General features: G+C 35.5%; 1 protein-coding gene across 3 annotated transcripts in view; it reads left to right on the top strand.

Moving 5' to 3' along the window:
- The first annotated feature begins 6,254 nt into the window (after positions 1 to 6,254).
- The window catches only part of LOC145668756 (arylamine N-acetyltransferase, pineal gland isozyme NAT-3-like), a 32,069-nt gene continuing 18,854 nt past the window's right edge, over positions 6,255 to 19,469 (top strand). Inside the window, exons 1-2 of one of the 3 annotated variants that reach the window (XM_081736903.1) lie at positions 6,255 to 6,269; positions 15,375 to 15,546. In XM_081736903.1, the coding sequence (XP_081593029.1) occupies positions 15,406 to 15,546 (141 nt within the window). In that variant the 5' untranslated portion in view covers positions 6,255 to 6,269; positions 15,375 to 15,405. The other 2 variants (XM_081736902.1, XM_081736901.1) reach the window with 2 other exon arrangements.

Here is a 19,469-nt window from a genome sequence, read left to right as displayed (position 1 = left end):
AGAGGACACGAAAATATTGAAACGCGTTTTCTGAGAAAGTACAAAAATGGACATATCAACTTTTGCCATATCAGTCGAGAATTATAGGCCTATAATATAGAAGGAACTGAAATTCATCGTAATTTGGCCCTTGACAAACACTTTACCAATTTATATCGTAAAGGTCAGATCCATCGGTATTTAACAAGAGCGGTTGACCGTTGAAATTCAAACTTCGATTAGTGATAATTTTCCAGCATTGTTTTATTACAAGTGCAAACTCTATTTAGTTGAAAGGAGGACATGGATCATGGATCAGAGATGATGACGATGGGTTTTGGTAGGTGATGGGTCAATGTGAGTCATGGGTCACTGTGGATGGTGGATCATGGTTAAGTTTTCATTGGCTCACGCCATCTCTGGTGGTGCCCTTTAGGATAAGGCAGCTAGATGATTAATGAAGGAAAATGATCATAGAATAACTAGTGGAATGAGAAAATGATCATAGAATAACCAGTGGGAAGAAATTTGAGGAAATTCAGGTTCACGACTTTGTCTACTAGAAACTTGCGTGCCTGGAGATCGAACAAGAAGCTCATCACACCAAAGGTGAGCGTTCTACTACTCAGCCATTGTGCCCTCCCCAAATTTTTACATTGATGCAATACAGAATTAAAGAATTATAAGAATTAAATATTTCCCTATTATATTTTAATTTGTATTCTATTATCGTTCTTTTCTATCCGTATAAAATGAAGCTTTGATATCTCCAGCAGTTTTACTGAAAGTACCTTTAGTTAATTTATTTCCAGTTGCAAATTTATATTCAGGGTGTTTCAAAACAATACCGACAACGTTTGGAAGGTGATTCCTGACACCAAGATAAGACGAAAAGTATAGACCAACCTGGGGGGAGGGGTGCACAAATGATTCCTTTAGGAGTTACAGACTGCCGAAAATATGAAAACATGAAATTTAAAGGTACAAAAGTGTGGAACCTACCGTAGTCGGGTCAAGACTTCACTTAGGCACTAATAAGTCCACTATCCAAAAATACATGTTTCAGAACCCTGCAGTATTTACGCAACAATTTTTATAGGAGTTTAGCTACAGGCACATAATTTGAAGTACTCACCAATTACTTCAATAAAAATTTGTTGCGGAAGTATCGCAGGATTCTAAAACTTGGATATTTGGATAGAGCACGTACTATTCTAAGTGAAGTTTTGACCTGACTAAGGTAGGTCCAATAGTTTTGAAGCTGTGAGCCTTTAAAGTTAACTTTTTCATGTTTTCGGGAGCCTGTAACTCCGAAAAAAAGCATTTGTGCACCGAGGTTGGTCTATACTTCTTGTCTTACCTTGGTGTCAGGAACAGTTGTTCTTCCAGAAAAAAAATATGCGGGGGTGGGGGGGCACTACTGGTTCTATTCTATTTATTTTTATATTATAGACGTATATTTTGGTCTCAATCGGGGGACACTCTCCGAGCTCTGGGAGGCAGTGCCCCCAAAAAACATATATGGAAGAAACATTGGTCAGGAATCGCCTCCCAAACGTTGTCGGTGTTGTTTTGAAACACTATATATATATATATATATATATATATATATATATATATATTATATATATATATATATATATATATATATATGTATGTATATATGTACATATATATACGTGCTGTCTATGCTTTTAAAAGTACAACATTCATTAAAATCATCTTGGCAGAACTTTAATATCACCTACAAACTTCAAAAGAGTCCATTAAATTAATTGGAACTTCGGCTTCTTACACCCCCGTGTCACTTCAACATCCAACCCTCTAGTTCAAGTGTTTCAGAGAGCAAAAGATAAAGAATTTGAGTTTTTTTTTTCTGACTCTAAATAGGTGAGTACCTTGTTACTTGTAATAGACCCTATCATCATGTGTTTGCTTATTATTTTCTTGTTTACTGACAAATCTAGCTACTTACGATTCCATTTTATGACAAACTAACTATTTTCTTGTATCTATCTAGAGACTGCACGAAAGCGACTAACGACTTTATTAAGCGACTTTCGAAATGTCTTGTCGACAAAACTCTTTCGCAATTCTTTTAGTACTTTTTTTTTTATATATATTACTTATTGAGCGATTGTCAAGAGATTGGTGAGTGAAACGAGGGGGAATCATTATGAGAATGCCACTGGGCATGATTCGGGGATTCCACTATAGGTTATTACAACTAACGACATAGCCACTTGCCAACAGGAATTCTGTTGCTTGTTACTACGGTCGTTCCAATCTCTTGGCAACCTCTTAGTGCGCCAGGTCAATGGACAGGGCGAGGAAAAAATTATTTGCGGTCGATTACGTTCGTTTTCCTAACAGAAGAATGAACTAGGGCAGTGACGGTTAAAAAAAAAAAAAAAAAAAAAAAGAGGACAAAGAGGAAAGAAAAAGTCTTAGGCAGGACAATATAATTCATTAAGGATAGCGGATTTGACATAATACTTGTAATACTAAGTCCTATTAGTGATAGAAGAATTCATTGTCTGGTTCGAAGTGGACTGTCTCATTCGTTCTCGTTCTCGGACTTCGTTCTCAGAAGTGAAGTTAAATGCTTATGTGTCGGTATATTGCTAATATAACTCTTAAAAAAAAAAAAAACGCATCTGGTCCGCGGGCCATAGTTTTCCCATTAATGAACTAGGGCATTTCGAATAAATTTTTGACTACCGGTATATCTAATTGCACTGTGGACTATGTGTATGTAAAGTGAATAGTACTGTATAATTGAGAAATCGAAGTGACTAAAGTGTGCGATCTGTGCGTTTTTTTTTTTTTTAATTTCCCCCTTAAAAGTGCCATGCTTGTTCAGCGTGGCTAAACTCCAAGAAGGAGGAGACAATGTTTCTTTGTGAACAATGAAATCATTAGATGTGATTTCTGTTCTTTATTAATTATGTTTACGCATACATGTTTACTTAAAATAAAAGGAAACAGGGAAGAGAAGAAGAAACATCGTTTTTATGCTTAAATTCGGTAAATACTTGTTTTAGCGACTTTCGGAGCTGAATTTAGCATAATTTTGTCAATAATAGTTGGCAACAGTGCACTGCGTAGGAAAGGGAAAGTCTCACGTGCTATTATGCATTAAAAAAATAAAAACGTCATGCAGAAGCAATACACATCAAAAAAACACCTCCAGCATTCCACGAAGCCCTCGCGCGACTTTACACTGCCACAATACGTACAGGATACGTCCCACAAGCCTGGAAAACTGCTCACCTAATACTTATCCCCAAGCCTGGCAAAGATGCGAAGAAGTCTGAAAATTACAGGCCAATTTCATTAACAAACACCTTCTCCAAAATAATAGAAAAAATACTAGTTAACAGACTTCATCGCTATCTACAGCAAAGCCACCAACTGTCAAACCAGCAGGCAGGTTTCCGACCAGGGCATTCCACAGTGGACCAACTGGTCAGACTCAAAAACGACATAAATGAAGCCACTCTGAGCAAGAAAAGGGGAGGGGCCATCTTCATGGACCTAAGCTCTGCCTTCGACACCGTATGGCACGACGGTCTGCTGGTTAAACTGACAGATCTCGATATACCCACCACTACAGTTCGCTGGATCCACAACTTTCTACGGGGCAGAAGCACGCGTGTGCTGGTGGATGGGGAACTGTCACAGGATATAAAACTTGAAAAAGGGGTCCCCCAGGGCTCTACAATTGCCCCCCTCCTGTACATACTATATGTCAACGACACCCCCTGAGAAAAAATTCCAAATGCAAAATGGCCCTGTATGCAGACGACACGGCGTACTGGACCACAGCGGCCAACACAACCCATATACTAAAAAGATTTGAAAAAGAAATCCAAAACTTCAGTAACTGGTGCCAGAAATGGAGGCTAACAATCAACCCTAAAAAGACACAGATTCTCCTATGCTACCCAAACAGAAGAGGAACTAGAAGAGATCTGGATAAAACCATCATGCTGGGCAGAACGCACATTTTCCCCTCCAAAACTGCAAAATACCTAGGAATTACCTTTGACAGACTACTCAATCTATACGGGCACATAAAGAACACAAAACGAAGGGCCAAAATAGCTGCATTAAAAACCAGAGATAAGCTAAAAACTGCACCCTTGACCACAAAAAACAAATTGCACATATACAAGACAATCATCCGTTCTATTCTTCTGTATGGGCACCAAGTATACAGCAGGAGAAACGTAGAAGACCTGGCCAAGACTGAAAGATACTGGTTACGAATCACACTTAACCTCTTCCAATCACCCAAAGAAGAACTATATCGGCAAGCGGGGATAAATCCACTATCTCAGGAAATTTCAAGACTAAACTACAGATATGCTGGCAAAATCAGAAACTCCCCCATTTTCACAGAAAACTATACACAAAACTATCTCCAGAATAGAGACAGTAATAGCCTAATTTCCTGCCTACTCCACGCGGGTCGATAGGTAGCACTAACACAAACACACAAACATTAAGAAGAACACAACATCTAAAACATATCCCTTCACAATGAAGAATTCTAAAGCAACTCCCCACACTACAGAACAAATATACACCTTGTTTCCCACACAGAAGAACTAAACACCACACTCACAAACAAGCAACATAACAACACACACACACACACACAGTTTATGCCTTTTTTTATATCAAAGTAGGAGGAAAGGAAAATCTAAATATATATATATATATATATATATATATATATATATATATATATATATATATATATATATATATATATATATATATATATATATATATATAAATTTATAGAGTGACACAGACGAAACACAATGCACTATCACGAGAAATCACTTTACAGCCTAAACGACTGACACACAATGACGTAATACACGAACACTCAGGACAAACCCTACACTAGGATAGAGTAGCAACTGTGCTAAAAAATCCTCCCTTCCTTTTGAAGGGGAACCTTCGGTTCAATGATGATGATGATGAAATAGGTGTACTGTATAACGCCTCCCACCAGTGTTCGTAGTTTGAGGGAGATTTTCCTAATGTTGAGAAATTTCGTAGGTAAATTTAGCAAAAGGAAAAAAGGGAATTTTCCGGTAAAACGTAAAAATCCAGGAAAATTCTCACGCTGACTGATTGACCAATATAAAAGTTTATTTTTTTCCTTTGTTCTTTAGAAATTAAGCAATACAATAGCAATAGTTTATGTATGTGTGCGTGTTCAATGTATAATTTCCACCCATTGTTGGCTGGGTGTATTAGCGTTTATTTTTTTTAAGAAGGAAAAAGTAAAATAAGTGTCTAAGTTTTACGTCCCACCGAAATTCATGTAGGCTAAAGGAGACGGTGACGATGAGAAATGAATGAAATGAAGAAAGTGGGAAGAAACGCGAGGACTCCGAAACACACGGTGTTTGTCCACCACAAAGTCCATTTGGCGCGGACTGGGATCGAACCATGGCCGCATGCATCAGAAGTGAACAATCTACCACTGAGTCACCGCGGCCACTAAAAGTAAAGAAAAGCAAATGAATAAAACAAATGTGTTTGGCATTTCCTTGGCTAAATTACTTTTATCACATAACTTCTGTCATAGGAATTAGACACTCAACAAACTAGGGCAGGGGTTTTCAAACTTTTTGCAGTTGAGGCTCCCCTCAACCACCAAAATCTTAATGCACCTCGTCTGTCAAACATAAAATGTGTCATAACATAAATATATGTATCTCTAAAAGAAAGACTATCACTATAATATACTATGTTTCATTTATTAATCACTAATGGAAATACCTCATTAACACATGATCTACATTGTACACATTGACTACACCTTTTAATGTTATTAGCCGGTGTTAGTAATTATTAATTGTCATAAAGGTGAAAATTGTGAAAATTAAAGGTGATAAGTCATAAAGGTGAAAATTGAAAAATACGAGCAGAGATGGAATTTGAATAATAAAAACTGGCATATTTAAATATTCAGCAAAGTGAATGGGATAGTCCACTATGTATTATTAAAGAAGAAGGATGCAGACTTTAGTATGCGTGTTATGCATTATAAATATGTTCTTTTGTAGGATCTTTTTTTTTATCCTCCCGCCTCCCCACAGAAGCGCGCCGCACAGTTTGAAAACCCAACTAGGGAAAGTTTGATACGAAAAGGGAAAATTTTGTGTCAGTAGGGGGAAAGTTTCGTAAGGAAACCACAGATGAACATGAACCTCTCTTTTCATTACGAACCATTTTGTTATTTATGATTGAATTACTAAATTATAGTAAGTTGTTGTATGATAGTCGAAAGTGCAAAAGGTTCCGGATATCAATTTGTTCTACAATAGTTGCTGCCATTGCAATTTATTCAATATTTTCATTCAAGGCCTAAGACCTTCAGTTGGTTTCGACAGAAAATAGAAAGCAGAAACATTTTATATGCCAAGTATAATTTCAAATAATGCTTCTTTCCATTCTTTGACAACCATTAGAAGTGTGTGACTACATTGTAGACAGTAAAGCGATAATATTTTTTTTAAAATCTCCTTTCTGCGTGCAGATTATTAATATAGGAACAGGTTTAAATACTCCATGAATTCATTGTAATTTTCTTAATGCATATTCATTAATTACGTACTTACATACTTTTGATAATCATAAAAATGATTATTCGTATGATAAAAACGTACTAGCGTATGTTAGATACTAGAAACAAGCTTTGCATATAAAGAGTGCAGATTTACAACAGCTCTAATGTTAAGACGGCAAATTTTTACTTTGACTCCAACTGTGACTTCAACCGATTCATGTGATCCGGTTCCCGGAGCAGTTTAGGAATCATTCCTAAACTGCTCCCGGAACCGGATCACATGAATCGATTACAATTACTAACACAGTGAAAGTAATGTACGATGTTAAGAATTATACTATAAGTACAAGGGCCACAATGTTACTATACGATGTTAAGAATTATACTATAAGTACAAGGGCCACAATGTTACTATACGATGTTAAGAATTATACTATAAGTACAAGAGCCACAATGTTACTATACGAAGTTAAGAATTATACTATAAGTACAAGGGCCACAATGTTACTAAACATCAATTCAGGTGAAGCGGTGACTATGAATTTTGAGATCTAAATGGGGGGCTACCGCCCCCCAACCCCCCCGCTCAAGTACCATAAAAACATCCAAAATAATAATAAATAATCACACCACTACTATAAAGCTAAGATAAGAAGGGAAAAATTTAAAAAAAAAAAACACTCGTCTCTAATCATAAATCAGTGCATGACAAAGAAAAAAAAATTACATCTCAACAAGACAATAGGACAAGCAGCAGCAAACCAAATACTTTGCGTAATACTCAAATGCAAAACAAATCAAGAATAAAAATAATATGAATTAAAAAAAGAAAACACTCACCATTTCGCCATAGGAGAAATCTCATGAATAATGAACTCATAACTGCTGATTCCACACACGAAAAAATAAGATACCAAGAACTCATGCACAATACTCAACATTACTGAAAAATGTTCCTTTCCGCACACACGTCGTTTTATTAAACCGAGCACACTTGCTATTATTACAAACAAGAAACCAATAAACGTCCACTTTTAGAATACGTCGAAAATATCTTCAGTTTAGACCACAACTATGATAGGTTTTCTCTAACTCAATTCAACCAATTCAATTACGCGCTCCCGCATGCCACAAACAGCTGCACACACATACATGCACACAGAACATGTGACTACTAACCAACTACCATATGACTACACAAACACCTAGTGGGAAAAATATGAACTAAGACGTCACACCAAAAGCACGAACAGTTCTAACAAGTGACTCACGCACAAACAGTTCCAGGAAGTAACTGAACCTATAAGAACCGATTAAAGTCACAGTTGGAGTCAAAGTAAAGACTTACCGTTAAGACATTTAGCAGGGTTAACTTCCGCAGATGGCGGCCTCGAATTACAAAATTGATGGGAAAATTGTGTATGAGGAAAACAAAAATCAGACGAAATGTCAGCATGAGAATAAGAAAAAATGAAGGATGGCGTTTAGAATCTACCATAACTCTTTTCATGGTTTCAGAACTACCTTTTTTTTTTTTGATAAAGGTAGAAAAGAACGGACCTATGGGGCTTATAACCCCTTTGCTCGCTGAACTATATTTTGTGTAGTAACACTGGAGATCTTATGTGCAAGATTGGGGGAGAAACTAAAAGATAACCTAAAGTAGATCGTCGTCATTGAAGAAAGAACAAGTAGTAATACGGCGTTGAAAAGAGAGTCAAAGTGGGTCATTCTTATCCGGGGCAGCTATCTGCGCCAGTTGAGCCATTTAGCATATCCTAGTACCATTTACGGATAAACGACAATCCATACAGGATTACTTTTGGCGCACCACTAAAAAGAATTGTTGAAAAGACGAATGTCCTCCTTATTGTACCTTAAATGGTTTCCATTAATCCACATGAAAATTTCTCACTTGGCATATATAAAATTAAAGGAGACCACCTGAAGTAATTGTTGAAAAATTACATTTCTTTTACGATTTGCGTATAAATACGGCTTTCGGAGCTGTAGCATAAAAATTACAATGCAGAAAAAAAATCAACCGCTGCAAAGTGGCCATTATAAATTAGATTGCTATCTGAGTAATGGCAGAGTGAAGTTGTGGGTTCGCGCAGGGGTGCATCCGAAGGTAGCAGGCGCGTCAGCGATGGTGGGTATGCGTGCAAGCTAGGATCGTGGAATGAAATGGGTTTAGGACAGGGTTGGCTGGTTTAAACCAGCTGGTTTTTTCAAAAAAAAAACAACTGGTTTAAACCAAAAAACGAAAAATGTTCGTAAAAGTGTAAGTGTTCGTAAAATCTTGATGAACACACATTTGTGGGTTATCACGTTTCACTCCCGTATATTATTCGTATTATATTCAGACCAAAATTCCCCATTTATTACTCAAAAAGATTATACTACAAAAGCAACTTTTTTTAAAATATAATTTTATAAATGTTTGTTTTGTGATTTTTTTTGTAGTTATTATTGTTATTGCAATCAAAGAAAAATTCTAAATTCATTCATTCATTCATTCATTGTTTATTCATCCATGTCGTACATTATTGGTCAGAGACCAGTACATAGGACTTGTCAAATAATAATAAGACATTTCAATATAATTGATTTACATTATTTTACAAACTATCACCCAAGTATTCATTAATATGATAATACATTTTGTTACACAAAAAATTAAATAGTTCATTTTTGAAATTTCGTATGTTTTTGATATTCTTCAAATAACTTGGGAGCTTATTAAACAACTTAGCGGACATAGGAAGAACACTTCTTTTGGTGCACGCATAGTTTTGGTATGCTGTGAATATGTTATTCTTTTGTCGTGTGTTGTATGAATGTACATCGTCAACATGAAGAAAACTACTTTCATTTCTCTTTACATATATGATACTTTTGTATATGTACAGACAAGGCACAGTTAAAATTTTATTTGACTGAAAGACCCTTTTGCATGAGGACCTTGGTGATAGATTAAAAATAGATCTTATTGCCTTTTTCTGTAGACGAAAAGTAGTAACACTGGAATAGGAGGCTCCCCAGAAAATTATTCCGTAATTTAACAATGATTGAAACTTACCATAGTACAATAACAGCAAAGTTTCTTTTGACACTGAACCACGTAGTCTATAAATGACAAAACAGATACGACTTAATTTGCTGTTTAGCTCAGTAATATGTGCATCCCATGTAAGCCTATTGCTTATTGTTACACCTAAAAATTTAGTGGATTTTGAATAGTCTACATTAGTTGAATTTATCACAATGGGTGGTACTGTTCGAGGTGTACATGAGTAATGAAAATTTAGTGCTTTTGTTTTCTTTGCATTTATCAGCAGTTGATTCTGAGATGTCCATTTTATCAAACGCTCCACAGTTTGTTTTAATTTACTTTCTAGTTCAACTGTATTGTCCGCTGTTACTATGACATTTACATCGTCAGCATATAGTACAATATGTTGGGGATACATATATTGAACAAGATCATTTATGTAAAATAAAAAAAGAATTGGCCCAAGAATTGAGCCTTGAGGAACACCAGCAGAGATAGTAGCAGTTGTGGATGAAAATGTGACTTGTTTATTGTTAATTATTTTTTGTATTTTTACTACTTGTTTTCTGTTTGTCAGGTACGAGCGAAACCATTCATGTACTACACCCCTAATACCATATTTCTGGAGTTTTGCCAGTAGAAGAGAATGTTGAACACTGTCGAATGCCTTGGAGAAATCAACAAATAAACCTACTGCATATTTTCCCTTATCAAGTACTGTAGAAACCTCTTTAATAAAGTTAAACAACGCTGTATCAATTGATTTGTTTTTTTGGAAACCATGTTGAGAAGACGAGATTAGGTTATGGCAGGATATAAAATTTCTCAAGCGCGATAACATTAGTGATTCAAAAATCTTCGAGAAAACAGACAAAATAGAAACAGGCCTATAGTTTTGAACATCATAAGTATTTCCTTTTTTGTGCAAAGGTATAACTTTTGCAGTCTTCAATCTGTCGGGGAAAACGCCTGATTCAAATGATACATTTACAAGAAAGCATAGTTGTTTCACTATTAAATGCGCACTCTTTTTTATAATTAGGGATGGGACTTCATCTATACCTGCAGAACGGGTACTAGAAAGCCTTTTGATACAGTCCAACAATTCTTCTTCAGTTACCGGAGTTACATACATACTATGTTTGTTGCATGGAATATTTGACTCTACAGCGAGATCCAACTTTCCAGGTGGTAAATTCGTATTAAGAAAATACTGATTAAAGACTTCAGTAATGGCAACAGGATCAGCAAAAGAATTATTTCCATAATTAACTTGTGATATTTCACGCATTGGAACAGTCTTTGATGAATTGTTTATTACGTTCCACGCACCTTTCATTTTGTTTTTATATCCGTGTATTATAGTGTCATTGTGGATTCTTTTGGCTGTTCGAATAACATTCTGATATATTCTTTTGTATGTTTTTATATGGGAAATAACTTTAGCTGGTAAATTAACACAGGTTTTCTTAAGTTTATGATAATATATAAGCTTTTGCTTTGAAACTTTTATTCCTTGCGTGACCCACTTTTTCATGTTATTAAGATCTTTCCGTAACTGTAATGGAAATGCTATGTTAAAATTATGTAAGAAAACATCAACAAAATAATTGAATTTGTCATTACCACTAGGTAAGTCGTACAAGGGATTCCAAGATTCACGAGATAATAGAAAACAAAAATAATTTATATTTTCCGTTGAAAATAATCTGGTTGTTCTCGTTATCGGTTTCGGACTTCCCTTCACTATTCTCTCGGTAGGTATTCTACAATAAATGGCTTCATGATCAGAAAATCCAAGTTCAGTAACTTCAAACAAACATTTAAGATTATTTTTTGGAATAATAATTTGGTCGATAGCTGTCTTTCCTTGACGAGTAGGTACGTTAATAATAGTTTGTAGTTCATATAAATTTAACATATCTTGAAACTTAGATTTATCAGTTGAATTCTTTAACCAATCTATGTTTATATCCCCACAGATAACTACACTACTAAATTTTCTACGTAAGTTCGCTAGAAGTTTCTCAAAATTTTTAAAGAAAATTCCTAAATCACCAGAAGGGGTCCTATAGATACACACAATACAAATATTTAACTCTTGAAGTTTTGATGCGACTACCTCACAATGCATTTCGACGCAAAAATTCCGAACGTCAATCTCAGTTGCATGTATATAAGAGCGAGCAAAAATTGCGACACCACCTCGACTTTTTATTGTACGAGAGTAGTGAGTAATAATATTAAAACCGTTGTTTGTTTCAACGTTTACTATTGATAAAATACATCGAAATGCCGTACTTGTGTGTGTGTGGGGGGGGGGTCATACAGACCCCACGAGAGGCATTTAGTGAAATGAGAAGTATCTTTGGTATATATTTATGTATAAATGAGTCTGAGCCAAAGTGGACTCAAATAATTCGTATCTTTATACACTTTTCTTACTGATATGCAAATTAAGTCGTTGTATTTCTTTAATTTGGACCAATAAAATTCGTTGTTAACTAACTTGAACTAAATTAGTTCTTCTGTACTCCGTAGTACTTTGAAATTGTCCATATGTAATTCTGTATAATGGTTTCACTTGTGCCACTGTTTATCTTTTTGTCCTTCTGAAATGACTCTTGACAGTTATATTAAGAAGCATGTAAAGATCAGTACAACGTATTTTTATCAGGATTCCTTCGTGAGTGAGTCGGCAGACGTATCGCATTTGTGGCCAATTAGTCCTGGTTCCGAGTTCAAATGGAGGACAATTTCTCTCGAATGTAACTCGAGAAGCAGTTTTTATTCCGCTTTAAGCTTATGTGACCCCTTCCAGCATAACCCAATAACACCAAGGCTGTTGCATAATAACACCAAGGCGAAACAAACTTATTTCTGTCCATATATGATATGAATATATAGAGCAAATTATTTAAACCAAATAAACCTGGTGTAAACCAAAAAAACCGTTTTTTTGTTTTTCTAAATAAAAACCATGGTTTTTCCAACCCTGGTTTAGGAAATGGTATGAGTTTCAATAGCATTTATCATGGTTTCATACTAGTAACGCATCGCTTGTAAATATAAAATAAATGTTCTGTACATTGTGCAGAAATATGCCGATAATGTTAAATAGCAATTAATACCCATCTTTCATATTCACTCACTTATTTTATCCGTCGTAAAACATTTTAATGATTTTATACTACTAAACCTACACTTGTAAACCTAAATAAAAAAAAAAAAAAAAAAAAAAACAGTTGCGTTACTTTGTATTTAATTATTCTATCAGGCTTTGTTTCCATTTTGTACTAAAACACAACAACACACTGAGCAAGCTATGTGATAATATGTAAAAATAATATTTTTTTATGTATTCTGTCGCCTGCAAACATGTTTTTTCATGCAAAGTATTGAATTTTACCTACAAATCTTCCAAAATGTGGAGCGCCATAACTACACCTGTACCTGACAATCAGTACCTTCAGCAATTGTTGTTTTTATAGGTGGTGGTGCAGGCATACTTTAAGAGGACATAATTGTTTTAGCTATAATTACAGTGTTCTCGTGGCAGAAGTAGGTGGAAACTGTCTAAATATTTGGTATCCATCTGAAATACACTCCTGTGTAATGTGCTAGGTGGTCATTACAATCGAGAATTGCATCTTTCGATTCAGGTCAGTACGAAGGCAGAAAGCCTACGCGGGGCATGTCCTGTAGCCAGAGCAGGTGTGTTAGCGATTGTGTGTGTGTGTGTGTGTGTGCAACATAAACTGTTACCTACTTCAAACACGCGCGCCAACGTATACTAAGTGGTCACTAGAAGCAAAAATTGAATCTGTTCCGGTTCAGGGTAGAGTGAAGGTTTTTGGGGGGATACGCGTGGAAGTACGTTTGTAGGGTTCAGGCACATTCCTGTGTTACTACACTGCTGTTTTTTGCATGTTCATTGATATCTTGAATGTTGGGAGCATGCTTATACAAAACACGTCCAGATAGTAAGTTTCCCTAAGGTGGTAAATACATAGAAGACACAGTGACCTTAAAACGTTTACTGCTACAGGTACAGAGCAGATGACACTACTTTTTGAAGCTTTTGAATATAAGACTATAACTTTTGAATATAGGATTTGTTGTTTAAATCGTTGACTGTGTTTTGTGGTGATAATGTTCATGATCTGCTAGTTGCTTACCGCGAATTTAAAAGTAGTTTAATCAAGTTCTCAACAGTGAGGATAAGGAAGTTGACATTGTATCATTGTTAAACAGTTTAAAAGTTAACCACGTGTCTTTTGCTGTCAGCTCGTTAGTTCAGTATGGTTGCCAGTCTCGAGTGTTGGTGCCGAGAGTTTCTTTTTCAATTATAATATGATTGTTGCTGACGGGAGAACAAACTTAAAAGAAGAATTGGTAAACGTCTTGCTGCATGTTATCCTTTAACTAAAGATGAGGTTAGAGAAAGTGTTTAATTTTTTTTTTTTTTTTTTTTGCATTAATTTCTATATTTCAGTGAATACATTAGCTAGAGTGTGCACGTAATCAAGGTATATCCTTATTTTTGTATTAGGTACACCTTACTACCAAAAATGTACCGTTTCAAAGTGCCATAATTTTTAAAAACAAACTTGTGCTACATTTGAAAAAATAGATGCGAAAATTGTGATAAGTAATGCTAGAGAAAGTTAAATTATTGCAAAAAAAAAAAAAAAAAAAAAAAAAACCTCTAGAAATCCAGTATTGAAATCGAGAGACATATTATCGTTGGTTTAATCAAATTATGTACCGGTATTTTAAAATTTGCTATTTTGAGTTAACACCGGTACCTTATATAATTTTACTACATTACCCGATCACTCCGCCTTCTAATCAACTTGACACCTCAGAAACGAGACTTCAGTCTCTATGATTCTTAAAGCTATCGGTAAAATCAGATCAAGTATCAGTGTTAACGTGCGGAACGCAAATTTCAAGATACGTCTTTGGTTATTCCAAATACGTTATAACAGAGATGGAAACTAAGTACCTATTGCTCACCATGTGTATGAAAAAAATAAATAATAACCTAATTTTACTACTTTGAGCTTCAAAAAATGCATTATCTAGTAGCTTTCAACTTGACAAAAGTATATTTACTTTCTGAGAAACTACAGTTTGCAAAAAACGAAAAAAATTTCTTCATGTTCTTTCAATGAACGTTGAGCGAGAATTTCATGTAGTTTCACCAGTAGAAAAGAAACATTCAATGATTTTGTTTGTTTGAATTGCAGAAATTCCAAGGAACGCATTCTTTCTGAACTCTGCAAAATCATTAATGTCGATCTAATAGGCAGAAGTAATTATGCAATCACATACTAATACTTTTTAGTATAACAACATAAATCATTTTCCTTTTTCAAAGGAAAACGTACGTATTTAAACATCCTTCTATCGTTTTTCTTTATCTTCGGGATGAGTTTTATCTTGCACTTAGACATTATCTTTTGTATTGTATTATTTCGCAACCTGTCGCCAATCTTAATTTCAATTTCAGATAAAAATATTTTCGGTAGTTTATTTTCTGAATATAAAGTTCAAGACTTGATTCACAGAACTGAGTAAGCTAACAAAATGAAGTAAAGAAAATGCAACTACTTGAAATCATATAAATAAGGAAGAAATGTATATTTTATTATTAAATCTCATTTTATATCACTAACAGTCAGTGCATCATATATATATATATCTGTTTTTCTGCTTGAAACAAACAATCCGCTTTTAAAGGACCAAAAAAGGCTGTCTTGGCCTGAAAGAAATGGCTACAGATCTTGATCGAGAAACAGCTGTGGAATTTATTATAAAGAAGCTCAAGCTAAATCCCGAAGGAAGGAAGATTGTCAGTCATGAATTTCTGCATGAAATAATCAACGCATTCCAGAGTAAGATTCCCTTTCAGGTAATTATAGTTCTCTGTATTTTATTCTCATTAAGTGAATATTATTCAATGTTCAATATGTAGAATTCTAAATAATTCGTGCAAATACTTTAACTTTTTGTATATTTATTAGGTTCTTATAATGTCTAACAAGTGATGTAAGGATAAGGGTCTCAGGAGCAAACACAAATATCTGGTCCTTGAAGAACTGAGTGGCATAGTAGTTAGTTCGGGACCCGGGATCGTACTCCAATCCAGCCGTACAGTTCCACTTTTTAAAAATTCTCTCAATCTCAACGAAAGCCTATTCAGATTGCTTCTGCTAATTGATTTGATTTGATTTTGAGTAGCATCCCTTTCAGCAGCGAGGGTATATGAGGCATGGACCTACAACTTAAGTGGGATCCGAACCATTTGAGCTCCCATCGGGAATCGAATCCAGGTCTCCCACGCTAAGGTGCATACTCAAACTGCTTAGCCATGAGGGAGCTCGTAATTAAAACTTATGAATAGACAACAAAATTTAGTAAAAAATCAAAAAAATGCATTTAGCAATCTTTTTTGTAAATTATACAAGGGTTGGATTTTTACCAATAGCAAAACTGCTATACATATACTCGGGAACAAAGCAATCCATTATAATTCATACGAGCGGTAGATTAGATGCCGACCCTCCCTCAAAGCACATTAATTCGCTTGCCCTCCCCTCCATGCGCGTGCAGCGCCAGCAGTTTTGAGTGAGTGTTCGTGGACTACAGTCACGCTGCGTTAGTGCTCGCGGAATACAATCATGTTTACAAAGGAAGATCGGAGGAGCTGGTTGAAAATTGAATGCGCTAGAGGTAGGAATGCAAAACACTGCTACGAAGTTGCGGTGCAAGTGCATTACTATACCGTACAGCAGCAAAGTGGGTTAAAGCCTTTAATGGCGGACGACAAAATGTCACAGACATGCCTCGCTCCGACCATCCCCCTGTAAGTGAAGAATATGTGCAGAACGTGAACGCGTTAGTGCTAGTGGATCGGAACACTACGATTCGTCAGTTGGCCAACGATACAGGACTAACGCATTCGACTGTGCTGAAAATTCTGAAGAAGAACTTGAACAACACAAGTGGCTGCGATATGATGCCACTCGAACACACTTGGAGCGCTATCAACGTGAAGGTGAGGCCTTCTTATGGCGGATCATTGCTGTTGATGAGACCTGGGCCAGAGCTTATGAACCACAGCTGAAACGGCAATCAAACGAGTGGCGTCATCCTTGGTCACCGAGGGAAAAAAAAAGTTCGGAATACCCCAACCAATGTGAAAGCTATTCTCATCATTGCATACGACTGGGATGGTGTAATCATAAACCATACTGCCTCAAGGTCACACCGTTAGTGCAGAGTACTACTGCATTTTTTTGCAAAATAATCTGCGAGCAGCTGTAAGACGAAAAAGACACCATTTCCTGACGAACCTACCCATCATTCTTCATGACAATGCAAGGGCACATTCAGCAGATGCGGTCACTGATTTGTTACATCGTTGGGGCTAGCTACATACAATGAAATAGCAGCTCACTCAAAACAAACCACTCTCATTCAATACTCTGTAGTAGTCATTGATGGCATGGCAGAGGTACAATGTATGCAAAAGGATTCAAGGTAAAGACGTGTTGAGACCTTTCAATTGAGTTCATCAAGAAGATATATTGGTATCTAACAAAATACGATGAAACTCACTTGGTGTGTCACACGTACGTCGAACATTCACTGAAAAACTCAATGAGAAAGAAAATGGCTAGTCAAACATCGCCTGTTCAATATAAAATCACGGACTCCACAGATATAAAGAAAGTAATCTTGAGACCTTTGCTGTCTCATTACAGGACTAAGGATGAGTTTACAGCTTACCTCGCTCATAAAGTATTGTTGCACGCACAGAAAATAAAGCAAAATTTAGTTGTTAGTTAGAGGAACGAGGCAAAGTCTCCGGTTAAAATTATGTTACACAACTTGCAAGTAGTCACGAGGAAGATAATACAAAAAATTATTTTATATTGTTTACATAAAGTATTGTTGCACGCACAGAAAATAAAGCAAAATTTAGTTGTTAGTTGGAGGAACGAGGCAAAGTCTCCGGTTAAAATTATGTTACACAACTTGCAAGTAGTCACGAGGAAGATAATACAAAAAATTATTTTATATTGTTTACATAAAGTATTGTTGCACGCACAGAAAATAAAGCAAAATTTAGTTGTTAGTTGGAGGAACGAGGCAAAGTCTCCGGTTAAAATTATGTTACACAACTTGCAAGTAGTCACGAGGAAGATAATACAAAAAATTATTTTATATTGTTTACATAAAGTATTGTTGCACGCACAGAAAATAAAGCAAAATTTAGTTGTTAGTTGGAGGAACGAGGCAAAGTCTCCGGTTAAAATTATGTTACACAACTTGCAAGTAGTCACGAGAAAGATAATACAAAAAATTATTTTATATTGTTTACATAAAGTATTGTTGCACGCACAGAAAATAAAGCAAAATTTAGTTGTTAGTTGGAGGAACGAGGCAAAGTCTCCGGTTAAAATTATGTTACACAACTTGCAAGTAGCTACGAGGAAGATAATACAAAAAATTATTTTATATTGTTTATATGTATCGGCCCGTACTTCCACCCTCCACATTTATTCAACAGATATAGACGTGTTTGTTCTGTTATTGTGGTGGTTACAATTGCTCCCACCAGACAATATGTTTGTGACCAGAACTGAAGCTAATAGGAGGTCAATAGAACTTTACTCTTGTCTAAATCCCAAGCAAGTTAAGGCATTATTAGGATTTCATTCTCTGTCTAAGTGTGACACAATGGCTTCCTTCAAGAAGAGACAAAAACTAATTTTCTGGAATGTTTTTGAATCTTCTAAAGAAAATGTTGTATTAAGTATTTGATAAAGTTGCCTGAAGATGAAAACTTGATAGAAAGGTTCATTTGTCTCGTATATTTACAAGGTAAACAATTTTCAGATATTTGTAAGCTCCGGTAGTGGTTGTTTACCAAAAAAGACGTTCGAATTGAAAATTTGCCGCCAACAAAGCCAGTTTTATAACAACGTATCTTCAGAACTGATGGAGTGGCAATAGGCTACTCTTACACACCCAGATCTGCGTGACCATCTACGTTTTGGTAGGAAATGACTATTTTTCTATCATGAGTCATGTACCATGCGCTCCAGAAGCTATTTTAAAATTGGTACGTTGCCGTTGTGTCAAAGGACGGTGCGCTCTCCACTGTGTCAATTGCAGATGCCATGCTCAATCACTTAGATGTACAGAACTGTGCAAATGTGGAGCAGAGAAAGAGCATTGTGATAATGACGATCAAATGCAACTGTCGGACTCAGATGATGACTCATAAGTCGAATCTCTGTTATTAGTTTCCTTTCTAATTAGTTGTGTAATAACAAAAAGGGTTTGTTTGTGTATTTGAAGTATTTTACTATTTGTTTTGCTTTTACAACCCATCATATTTACTAATTTTCATTTCTGTTTTATTATTATGCGTATCTTTTTTTAACGGTTATAAGGAAGTGGTCCACTACAATACGAAAATAAATTACCCTATAATCGGAAACTTTTGTTTAATTTAACGTATTTATGGCATAATGATTTGTTGGACAGTTTATACCTCACACCATTTTCATTGTCGATATTTGATTGCATATCTTTCAAAATACTCAGTTTTACCTCAATTTTTCCGACGTTTTATTAAATTTGTAAACAATTAAAATTACCTATTTGACAAATATCTGTGCAATATGGATAAATAATAGCCATGGAAAATAATGAGACACTTACTAAAAGCTATTCGCTAGTTTAGTCGGTGTGCTCATTGAAATTCGGAAAAGCGATTTAATTTTACACCAGTTTTGATAGTTTTCTTAATTTTTAAAGCAG

Source organism: Thermobia domestica, chromosome 13, assembly GCF_964235325.1.
Source record: "Thermobia domestica chromosome 13, izTheDome1.hap1.1, whole genome shotgun sequence".
Classification (NCBI taxonomy): domain Eukaryota; kingdom Metazoa; phylum Arthropoda; class Insecta; order Zygentoma; family Lepismatidae; genus Thermobia; species Thermobia domestica.
This window is presented reverse-complemented; position numbering and strand designations above follow the sequence as displayed.